Source organism: Strongylocentrotus purpuratus, unplaced genomic scaffold (assembly GCF_000002235.5).
Source record: "Strongylocentrotus purpuratus isolate Spur 01 unplaced genomic scaffold, Spur_5.0 spur5_scaffold_18, whole genome shotgun sequence".
Lineage (NCBI taxonomy): Eukaryota > Metazoa > Echinodermata > Echinoidea > Camarodonta > Strongylocentrotidae > Strongylocentrotus > Strongylocentrotus purpuratus.
The window spans coordinates 4,324,760-4,337,546 of record NW_022145603.1 but is presented as its reverse complement, the minus strand read 5'-3'; the positions used below and the strand labels follow the sequence as shown (position 1 = coordinate 4,337,546).

Below are 12,787 nucleotides of genomic sequence, written 5' to 3'. Positions count from 1 at the left end.
TTGTCACGTATTTATATCACCCTCATTTACATATTCCCGACAAAAGAAATATGGTCCTATCACGCGAATGAGAACTCTTATCGTCTTTGTGATTATTATTATTCTTGTCATAAAATCCAACCAAAAACTACTGTCCTATCACATGAATGAGAACTTCTCTCGCATTTGTGATTATTATCTTTGTCATATATTTATATCACCCTCATTTACATAAGAAAATAAAAAATAACAAAAAAAATATGGTACTAACACGCGAATGAGGACTTTTATCGTTTTTGTGATTATTATTATTGTTGTCATATATTTATATCACCCTCATTTACATAACCCCGACAAAAGAAATATGATCCTATCACGTGAATGAAAACTTATATCGTCTTTGTGATTAATATTTTTTTGGTCATATATTTATATCATCCTCATTTACATACACCCCAACAATGGTCCTATCGCGTGAGTGAGAACTTCCATCGTTTTTACGATTATTATTATCCCTGCCAAACATATATTATCATACTCATTTACATGAACCACAACCAAAAAATATGGTCCTATTACGCGAATGAGAACTTCTATAGAAGTTGTCTTCGTGATTATTATTATTGTTGTCATAAACTCCAAACAAACACTACTATCCTATCGAGTGAATGAGAACTTCTCTTGCTTTTGTGATAATTATTATCTTTGTCATATATATTTATATCATCCTCATTTGAATAACCCCGACAAAAGAAATATGGTCCTATCACGCGAATGAGAACTTCTATAGTCTTTGTGATTATTATTATTGTTGTCATAACCCAACCAAAAACTACTGTCCTATCACGTGAATGAGAATTTCTCTCGATTTTGTGATAATTATTATCTTTGTTATATATCTATATCACCCTCATTTGAATAAACCCGACAAAAGAAATATGGTCCTATCACGCGAAGGAGAACTTCTATTGTTTTTGTGATTATTATTATCCTTGTCAAAAACTCCAACCAAAAAATACTGTCCTACCACGTGAATGAGAACTTCTCTTGCTTTTGTAATAATTATTATCTTTGTCATAACCCTCATTTACATAACCCCGACAAAAGAAATATGGTCCTATCACGCGAATGAGAACTTATATCATCTTTGTGATTATTATTATTGTTGTCATAACCCACCCAAAAACTACTGTCCTACCACGTGCATGAGAGCTTCTCTCGTTCTTGTGATAATTATTACCTTTGTCATATATTATTATATCTTCCTCATTTGAATAACCCCGACAAAAGAAATATGGTCCTATCACGCGAATGAGAACTTATATCGTCTTTGTGATTATTATTATTGTTGTCATAACCCACCCAAAAACTACTGTCCTATTACGTGAATGAGAACTTCTGTAGCATTTGTGATGATTATTATCTTTGTCACGTATTTATATCACCCTCATTTACATATTCATGACAAAAGAAATATGGTCCTATCACGCGAATGAGAACACTTATCGTCTTTGTGATTATTATTATTCTTGTCATAAAATCCAACCAAAAACTACTGTCCTACAGTGTATCACATGAATGAGAACTTCTCTCGCATTTGTGATATTTATTATCTTTGTCATGTATTTATATCACCCTCATTTACATAACCCCGACAAAAGAAATATGGTCCTATCAAGCGAATGAGAACTTCTGTCGTCTTTGTGATTATTATTATTGTTTTCATATATTTATATCACCCTCATTTACATAATCCCGACAAAAGGAATATGGTCCTATCAAGCGAATGAGAACTTCTGTCGTCTTTGTGATTATTATTATTGTTTTCATATATTTATATCACCCTCATTTTCATAATCCCGACAAAAGGAATATGGTCCTATCACGCGAATGACAACTTCTATCGTCTATGTGATTATTATTATTCTTGTCATGAACTCCAACCAAAAACTACTGTCCTATCACATGAATGAGAACTTCTCTCGCATTTGTGATTATTATTATCTTTGTCATATATTTATATCACCCTCATTGACATAAGAAAATAAATAATAACAAAAGAAATATGGTCCTATCACGTGAATGAGGACTTTTATCGTTTTTGTGATTATTATTATTATTGTCATATATTTATATCACCCTCATTTTCATAATCCCGACAAAAGGAATATGGTCCTATCACGCGAATGACAACTTCTATCGTCTATGTGATTATTATTATTCTTGTCATAAACTCCAACCAAAATTTACTGTCCTATCACATGAATGAGAACTTCTCTCGCATTTGTGATAATTAGTATCTTTGTCATAAACTCCAACCAAAATCTACTGTCCTATCACGTGAATGAGAACTTCTCTTGCTTTTGTGATAATTATTATCTTTGTCATATACTTATATCACCCCCATTTGAATAACCCCGACAAAAGAAATATGGTCCTATCACGCGAATGAGAACTTATATCGTCTTTGTGATTAATATTATTGTTGTCATAACCCACCCAAAAACTATTGTCCTATCACGTGAATGAGAGCTTCTCTCGTTTTTTTGATAATTCGTCCTTGTTTTCACGAAGTGACGGTAGCGAGGAAAATCGTAACGCAAAGTGAATGCAATTTTTTTTCACTACCGTCACTTCGTGAAAACAGCGACGAATTATTAACTTTGTCATATATTTATATCTCCCTCATTTTGAATAACCCCGACAAAAGAAATATGGTCCTATCACGCAAATGAAAACTTCTATCGTTTTTGTGATTATTATTATCCTTGTCATAAACTCCAACCAAAAAATACTGTCCTATCACATGAATGAGAACTTCTCTCGCATTTGTGATTATTATTATCTTTGTCATATATTTATATCACCCTCATTTACATAAGAAAATAAATAATAACAAAAGAAATATGGTCCTATCACGTGAATGAGGACTTTTATCGTTTTTGTGATTATTATTATTGTTGTCATATATTTATATCCCCCTCATTTACATAAAACCCGACAAAAGAAATATTGTCCTACCACGCGAATGAGAACTTCTATCGTCTTTTGTGGTTATTATTATTCTTTTCATAAACTCCAACCAAAAACTACTGTCCTATCACATGAATGAGAACTTCTCTTGCTTTTGTGATAATTATTATCTTTGTCATATATTTATATCACCCTCATTTTCATAATCCCGACAAAAGAAATATGGTCCTATCACGCGAATGACAACTTCTATCGTCTATGATTATTATTATTCTTGTCATGAACTCCAACCAAAAACTACTGTCCTATCACATGAATGAGAACTTCTCTCGCATTTGTGATAATTAGTATCTTTGTCATAAACTCCAACCAAAAACTACTGTCCTATCACGTGAATGAGAACTTCTGTAGCATTTGTGATGATTATTATCTTTGTCACGTATTTATATCACCCTCATTTACATATTCCCGACAAAAGAAATATGGTCCTATCACGCGAATGAGAACTCTTATCGTCTTTGTGATTATTATTATTCTTGTCATAAAATCCAACCAAAAACTACTGTCCTATCACATGAATGAGAACTTCTCTCGCATTTGTGATTATTATTATCTTTGTCATATATTTATATCACCCTCATTTACATAAGAAAATAAATAATAACAAAAGAAATATGGTCCTATCACGTGAATGAGGACTTTTATCGTTTTTGTGATTATTATTATTGTTGTCATATATTTATATCCCCCTCATTTACATAAAACCCGACAAAAGAAATATTGTCCTACCACGCGAATGAGAACTTCTATCGTCTTTTGTGGTTATTATTATTCTTTTCATAAACTCCAACCAAAAACTACTGTCCTATCACATGAATGAGAACTTCTCTTGCTTTTGTGATAATTATTATCTTTGTCATATATTTATATCACCCTCATTTTCATAATCCCGACAAAAGAAATATGGTCCTATCACGCGAATGACAACTTCTATCGTCAATGTGATTATTATTATTCTTGTCATGAACTCCAACCAAAAACTACTGTCCTATCACATGAATGAGAACTTCTCTCGCATTTGTGATAATTAGTATCTTTGTCATAAACTCCAACCAAAAACTACTGTCCTATCACGTGAATGAGAACTTCTGTAGCATTTGTGATGATTATTATCTTTGTCACGTATTTATATCACCCTCATTTACATATTCCCGACAAAAGAAATATGGTCCTATCACGCGAATGAGAACTCTTATCGTCTTTGTGATTATTATTATTCTTGTCATAAAATCCAACCAAAAACTACTGTCCTATCACATGAATGAGAACTTCTCTCGCATTTGTGATATTTATTATCTTTGTCATGTATTTATATCACCCTCATTTACATAACCCCGACAAAAGAAATATGGTCCTATCAAGCGAATGAGAACTTCTATCGTCTTTGTGATTATTATTATTGTTGTCATATATTTATATCACCCTCATTTACATAAGAAAATAAATAATAACAAAAGAAATATGGTCCTATCACGCGAATGAGAACTTCTATCGTCTTTGTGATTATAATTATTGTTGTCATATATTTATATCACCCTCATTTACATAAGAAAATAAATAATAACAAAAGAAATATGGTCCTATCACGCGAATGAGGACTTTTATCGTTTTTGTGATTATTATTATTGTTGTCATATATTTATATCACCCTCATTTACATAAAACCCGACAAAAGAAATATTGTCCTACCACGCGAATGAGAACTTCTATCGTCTTTTGTGGTTATTATTATTCTTGTCATAAACTCCAACCAAAAACTACTGTCCTTTCACATGAATGAGAACTTCTCTTGCTTTTGTGATAATTATTATCTTTGTCATAATTATATTACCCTTATTTACATAACCCCGACTCAAAAGAAATATGGTCCTATCACGCGAATGACAACTTCTATCGTCTTTGTGACGTATTATTATTCTTGTCATAAACTCCAACCAAAAACTACTGTCCTATCACGTGAATGAGAACTTCTCTTGCTTTTGTTATAATTATTATCTTTGTCATAATTATATTACCCTCATTTACATAACCCCGACATAAGTCCTATCACGCGAATGAGAACTTCTATCGTCTTTATGATTATTATTATTCTTGTCATAAACTCCAACCAAAAACTACTGTCCTATTACGTGAATGAGAAGTTCTCTCGTTATTGTGATTACTATTATATTTGTCATATTTATATCATCCTCATCTACATAACCCTAAAAAAAAAAAATGGTCTTATATCACTCGAATGAGAACTTCTAGAGAGAGAGAGAGACAAAGTTGGAGCGAAAGAAAGAGAGAGAGAGGTGTGTGGATAAAGAAAGAGAGACAGTCATCAGACAGACGGTCACAGACCGACAGAGAGAGCGACTAACAAGTGATATGGATTATGTAGAAAGGGATAAACGAGGTGATGCGATGAGAGGGAGAGAGAGAGAGAGAGAGAGACAGATTATATACAATATTCATCAAAAGAGAAATAAATAGAGAAAGGGTAGAATGGTATGGGGTACTGAGAAATAAAGAGTGAGGGAAAGAAAATGGGAGAAATAAAGATAGCGAGAGAGAAGAGAGAGAGAGAGAGAGAGAGAAAGGAGAGAAGGGATAGAGAGTGATACAAAAGAGAGGGGGGAGATGAGAGGGATATAGAAGCGACAGAGAGAGAGAGAGAGAGAGAGAGGGTGAGAGAGAATATCAAGTGAGAGTGTTATAACACGGACCTGGTCAATGCAGTTGGTGCATGGTTATGAGACGGGGGCGAAGAATATAATTCAATTATACGGAAAGAGAGAGGTTAGCCCAAACACGTGTAGCAATTACTGACCTCTACCAGAGGTCATTAGGCTAAATAAACAAGCGTACCGTACCCGTAAACTCACAAAGGGATGATCTCAAAATAAGAATGTGCAGTATACACATAATCGACTGTTCGGGAAAACGTCGTCAACCTTATTATTGATTTATCTTCGTTTGTACGATAAAACGTATCTTCTTTATTTTTAATAAAGAAATGCAAAATAAATAATGTTACGTTCTGTATATAAATGATTACCCAAACTGTCCCCGTACAAGGACTTTGGGGAGTATTTTGAGATTATCCCTAACAAAAATGTGCTCGGAAATTCTTCTGGCCAATCCGGCCCTACACACATAGACTAATACACGTACACACGTAACATGTACTATACGTAGGCCTAATACACATGAACAGAGATCAATGCCAGATCTTTGCAGTTCATCACGGCCAATTCTCGCTACCCCAAATAGCGATTCTGCCGAGATCCGGGGAAAATCCTGAAAACGCGCATTGCATTATGGGATAGCTTTTCGACATTACAGCTTCCTGTGCAGGCGTTCGTGATCACAACCCTCTCTTTCACGGTAGAGTTTAACGGCCTTTTGTGCTAAAGTCACTAATTCTGCCCGAAGCTTTCCATTGCATATTATAATCTGTACAAATGACACTGATTGGCATCGATTTTAGCGTGCGTGAAAACTCTGCACAGCGAACACAGGCGCTAGCGCCAGCGGGATGGGACTCTATACCGGAAGTTGTAGTGACGACCCGAGAGAGTGAAAATTACCTCGTCTCGCGAATTTCGAGATTTTCGTACCTATTTAGGGTAGCGAGAATTGACTTGACCAAAATACAGGCAATATGTGCGTTCGTTCACAGAGCTGGCGAACAACAATATTATCAAAGTCGAGCAATAACAAATGCATTTCAAAGTTGAAAACACAGAAACGATTAAGAGAGGGAAATGGAAAAATGAGTTGAAGAGAACAACACAGGATATTCCGGTCCGCACAGGAAATTCATAGATTAACGTACGTAAGTACAGTAAAGATGGTGACGGTCCGATCGATTATAAAATTATATATTGCGATTACAGTGTACAGACAAGTATATTTTTCTTCAAATTTAGGAGACAGTATAAAAATCTTACACTAAGGCAACTCGACTTTAAAATAATTATCTTCATGATTATATATATTGTTTAAGTCTGGTAATATGATTGGGTGTCAAAACATGTTAATTATTACACTTTGACAATAGTGCTATGTATGTGTTATGCTGTTCAGATGGCATATAAATTTTCGAACTGAGAGGGAGCTATACCAAATTTACCGGGAGTACCGGTAAAATTTTTTATTTTTTAAAATTTTAATAACTCCAAATCGAAAGCTTTTTAGAGCCCAATTTTTTTAGAGTTGGGTGTTCTAACACTATATTTCACAATAGTAATGCAAATTTTAAATTTCATGATCCAATCCTGATGAAATATTCCCAAAACTTTGTAATACCTTTAAGACTGCCACTTACATTATTGGAAAAAAATGTTGATTTTGCTCATTTTTATTTTTGTGTGTATAGTGCCCATGCGCAACTTGTGACTAAAAAATTCTATCATTTCATTTCAGGAGCTGGCATTTACACTACGAAAATCAGTGAAATTTCTACCAGCGTTTAAAAAAAAATAAAACTCCAGATGTAGATTTTTTCGATTTAAGATTTTCATCGTGTTTGCGGATGGTTGTTTATCAGCTGCCAACAAAATCTCTAGTGTCTCCCTTCAGTGATCTGTTTTGCATTAAAGCATTTTTGCATTATTGGCTAATTAAAAATGACCCCTTAAAGGTAAAGACCAGTATTGGAAACACCCCAATTTCAAAAAATGAAATGGAAGCTCTTATTACCAATCATGTGAAAGAATATGTTTTGACTAATACATGATGATACAAATTTTGCCGGGAAACCGCCTACTAATTGATATATTTGGTAAATTAGTTTATCTACAAGGTCTGTGAGAGATAAACGCATGTGTCGCGCACGGGTGCGTATAGTCTCATATACATCTTTCTGTGTACAGTGCTTGTAACTTTACGAAGACTGGGCCATATTTCTTATCATTTTGATGATTCCAGAACCTTGCAGTACACACCAATTCTTATATGCTAGATGATCAACCTTTTCTGATCGATTCCACAACGTTTCTTTCACAATGCAATCGCATGACCATAACTGGTCTTTACCTTTAATGATCTTTTGATTCAGCATGCTCTGGGTTAAACATGATACATGAGCAGAAAGAAAAACAACATTAGTCTATTTTCCAATGCAGCATGTTGTGCCATTCTCAAATAAGAGCAATATAATTCTAACAAATCACTTAAAAATATGTAAATTGGCAATGCGATGTAAAATATAAAATCACTATTTCCGTGTACAAATTGGCAAATGATAAATTAAATTCTGCTGTTTTCTAAACTAAGGAATAGAAAATTTGATTAATTCCCGCCAATTTGAGGATCGAAACCTCTAGAAAAGAGTCAACTCTGATTTGCTATTGGTTAAAGATACTATGTCCCTTTTGCAGCTAACCTCAAATTCTGTAGAACTTTGCAGGAATTATGAATATGTCATGGATGTCCTATCTGTGAAATTTAAACATTAGCAGTGTCCTAATATTCAAACTATGCAAGGAAACCCGTTTACTTGCTAGACTGCACTGTCAGACACTATTGAGTGATTAAGTGGCTTTTTTCTTCTTTGGTAATAACATACATAAAATGAGCTGTAAAGGGTACATGAGCATTTGTCTACATCAATAACCCACTTCTTGTAATAACTAATAGTCGTTATTTTCCCACTTAAAGTCTTTGTCAAGCCCCCTTTCTTTTAGGGAAGTTCTTAATTAGTATTATCTTTCAAATGTGGTTGGACTTTAACCTTTTCATTTTTTTGGCCTGCAAATGGGACATAGTACCTTTAAAGTGTACCAATCATGAAGCTACAATATGACTAAACAAATGTAAACCCATCCCCTACAGGAACCTGTTGGCTACTGTATTAAAGGGATAGTTGAGTTTTGTTTTCAGACTGCAAATGCCTTCAGAGTGCATGCTTATTGCTCTTATCTTATCTATGGCATTTCTAGTGCCCTTTTGGGACCTAAAATTGATATAAAGGTAATTTTAGACCCCAAAATGTAGCCATTACGATCATACCAATTCAGTCTACTTTCAAAAAAATATGGTGACCGTTAATTAATTAATTAATAATAACAATACATGGGACGGCTGGTTGTGCGTAATAGAACCAACACGACAAAGCCAACAAAAAATCCAACATTGTCATTGGCTGAAATACAACGTAAATGGCACTATTTCGTTTTTTTCAACGGCTTTTCCAAATTATCGAATATTTGTGGTGGTACACAAAATTAGAAATTGTTATATTTATGGATATTTCAGCCGTCTCTGAACCGATTTTTATCAAACAAAGATGATTTTGTCATTGAAATTGTATGTTCTTTCAAATTTGACACTCATTATCTCACAAAAAAATTATTTTGTGTAGCGCCCTCTGCAACAGAACTCAACTTTCCCTTTAAGCCTATGGGAACGAGAGAACTCAGAAGTCAAAGGGTTTATTAAATACCTGAGAGGTGTGAAGTAATTGGGTCTTGGTCTCTGCTTCTGAAGGAAGGATGTCAACGCTACAGTCTCCTGTTCTTCCGTACTCTGTTCAACAAGAAAACAAATGAGAAGACAAACATGAAATAGTGTCATGTTCTTCTGCACTCTATTCAAGAGGAAAACAAATTAGAAATAATAATAATAATTACATCAATTTATAAGCGCAGCTACTGTTTAAAATACTCTACTGCGCTGTGATGGAGACAGCGCTACTTCACTGACTCACACAGCAACAAAATATTCAAAGCTCCTGAAAATATTTGCGTCTTGAACAAAACTTTGAAGATATCAACAGATGAGGCTTTTCTGATGTCTAGTGGTAGGTTATTCCAAAGCTTTGAAGCGGCGCAACTGAAAGCACAATTTCCAAGGGTTAGTTTTGTTTTTGTTGATGTGAGGTAGCTTTACTGCCTTTTAGACGCAGCTTGTCCTATGTGCTTTGCAAGTTACGTGCGTATGACGTGAATTGAGAGATAATTATTCAGAAAAATAATGTGGGGCTTGACCATTCAATGCTTTGTAAACAAGCAAAAGTATTTTGAATGCAATTTTATGCCTTATTGGCAACCAATGTAACTTATCTCAATCAATTAAGAAAGCAAAATGACTGCTCCCCGCCTACTTGTAAGTTGCTGTATAGCAACCAAATTTATAGCTACGCTGTATGTTTTCATATTCTTACTATTTTTTTTCCAAAGTCAAAATAATACAGTGTTTTGTGCAATTAATAGGTTATTTTAGTAATGTAACCAAATTTAATGCATAAATCTTCGTGAAGTGCCTCGATACAAATTATTTCATTCACTTGCATGGTCAAGAAATGTGATATCATGTTTGATACAATCCCATACACTGAACTTACGAGTACTTCTGTGTCTGGAACAGAGTGAGTGCCAAAGTTAGGTCGGTCAAATGTTACTCTATACGTAGCATCTACAGGATCCAGCGCGTCTATCTGACCGGTGAAGAGACCGTCGTGAGGTGCTCGTAGACGAGCTACGGGGGAAACAAAAGGAGAGAAATATAGTCAAATTGGCAATCCTTGACATATGTCCATATAAAGGCTTATTTACACGGTGTCAAAAGTCAAATAGTCAAATTGCCAACCCTGGTATATATTGTAATAAAGGTTTGTTCACATGGCGAATGATTTGTTCATAATTTTTTAAAGTTTGAGTGAATAACATGAGGGGCCAAAAAAAATTGGCTTCATGCAACAAAGGACCGACAAGTACTAACTTATCTGCATGTTTAAACTCAAGCTGGAGTTCTGGGAAAGGTGAAAGATGATTTGTGAGCTCTTTCATTCTTTCAATGTCAGCGTGGAAGAGTATCATAGAAAATATATCCCCTGAAAAGGACGGCTCTTCAAATGCCCTCAAATTTGAAGTACCCGTATGACAAGTAACAGCTAAATGTTTATGACCACAACTTTCATGCCACATGCTTGTGTAGTCCCATACTCATTTCTGTGTACAGTGCATGCAATTTTGTTTTGTTTAGAAATCTACATTTGCCTATTTGGGACTCTCCTTACGGGGTCTACTGGTAGGACCAGTTGTCAACAATTTTCTGTTAATAATTGTTTGCAATAGACCGGTTTACTACTATATACAAATTTATGGATGTTTCTTTCCTGGGGACCTGTTATCAATGAATGAACTACAATACTTTGAATCCAGTCTGCATTTTTCACTTTTTGTTAAGTTGGGCAAGCCTCAGACAACTATCAGGTTGTCAAGAAAATCCTTTGTTTAAAAAGTATGCATATACAGTCAAACCTGGTTTAGCGACCACCTACCTGTCTACAATGACCACATTTTTGTTTCCCTTGAAAATGAATTCTCATTGAAACATGAACTAAAGGAACCTGTACATACAGACCACCTGCCTATAGAGACCACTTTTCTTGTCTCCCTTGGGTGGTCTTTATAGACAGGTTTCACTGTAATCTTTTTTTGTTGTAAACTATTCTGTATTGCACATGATATACTGTACAAAGTTTTGTTGACCTCTCACCTGTGACCTTTGTGCCTATACAGAGGGGTATTGGGATCTCTTCAGGGAGATCTTTGACCTCTGCCAGGTCAAGCTCTTGACCTTTTCTGTGTTGTAACATCCTTAGTTTCTGCCTCCGCTCCTCTAGCGCCGCCCTTTCCTCCTCAAAGAATGCTGGTGAACATCTGCAAACAAGAATTATTGCATCACAGCATAACAGGTCCATTCAAAAGCAACGGTATCACATTAGGAACTCATTGTTTGGTTACCTATGACAATAACATGGCTGAAATATCTGGACAGTTTGAAGATCTTAGCGATGAAGAGAAATTTGTAAGCACTATGACACTTGAGAATGAAAATATAACTGATCACTTCTGTAAGTGTATTAAAACATTCATAAATACTTGAGGGAAATTTTAACATCCCATCCATGTTAATGAATGTACGCCATGTAACAAAAAGAAATTAAATATATATCAATAGAACATCAATATCAAAATTATCATTCCCATTTGTTATGTATCTTTAATGTCAAACATAGGCTGGTACGTGTGATATAATTATTTTGTAATAATACCATTTACCACTGTATGTACAAGCTACAATGTTTATTGTTAATTTGTGATTACTCCCAAAACTATACCACTTGTTGATTTTCTTGTTTATATAATTGTTTTATTTATGTATTGTGAAACAAAATGTTCATTTATATGAATGAAGTTTACTAATAAATTCAATTTTAATCAAAATTAAGAATCCTATAACAAATTCATTCAGTAACTAAGTCACATTTAACTTTCAGTGTCATACATTTCACAGTATTCAAACAAAAATCTTTATTCCCTTCGTCACTATTTACTACCAAAAAATAAAATCTGCAGTGCTTAGCATGATGTGTACAATTCCCACTGCTATTCAAAGTTTGAATAAAATCTTCAACAACATCAGATGTGAAAATGTAAATCTGCCCAAATGGGGATTTCAAAAAACCCAATCTGTACATAACATTAGAACAGGCAGTGCACAAAATGCAGGATTAATTTTACCCAAAATAAAAACCCAGATGGGAAAACAAAGTTTTTCATTTGATGGTGCGGCTTTCTGGAATACTTTACCTAATTTTTAAAAAAATGCGCCATCAAATTCTCCATTTACTCTTTTGTTTTGGCGCTATAATAATTTAAATCATTGAACTGGTCCATTGTGTTGTTTCTGTTACTTTTCTTTTGTTCAAAAATGTTGTAACTTAATTCATTTTGTTTCAATTTGGATTGTTTTCCATATGTTTGTAAATTTTGTATTGTTG

The 12,787-nt window shown here is 34.3% G+C and overlaps 1 protein-coding gene across 1 annotated transcript in view; it reads right to left on the bottom strand.

The window, feature by feature from the left end:
• The window catches only part of LOC756342 (protein lin-9 homolog), a 49,234-nt gene that overhangs the window by 22,766 nt on the left and 13,681 nt on the right, over positions 1 to 12,787 (bottom strand). The window contains exons 6-8 of the mRNA XM_030989073.1: positions 11,500 to 11,663; positions 10,343 to 10,476; positions 9,443 to 9,525 (exon numbers count right to left, since the gene is read on the bottom strand). Coding sequence (XP_030844933.1) covers positions 9,443 to 9,525; positions 10,343 to 10,476; positions 11,500 to 11,663 — 381 coding nt within the window. The remainder of the gene's footprint in view (positions 1 to 9,442; positions 9,526 to 10,342; positions 10,477 to 11,499; positions 11,664 to 12,787) is intronic.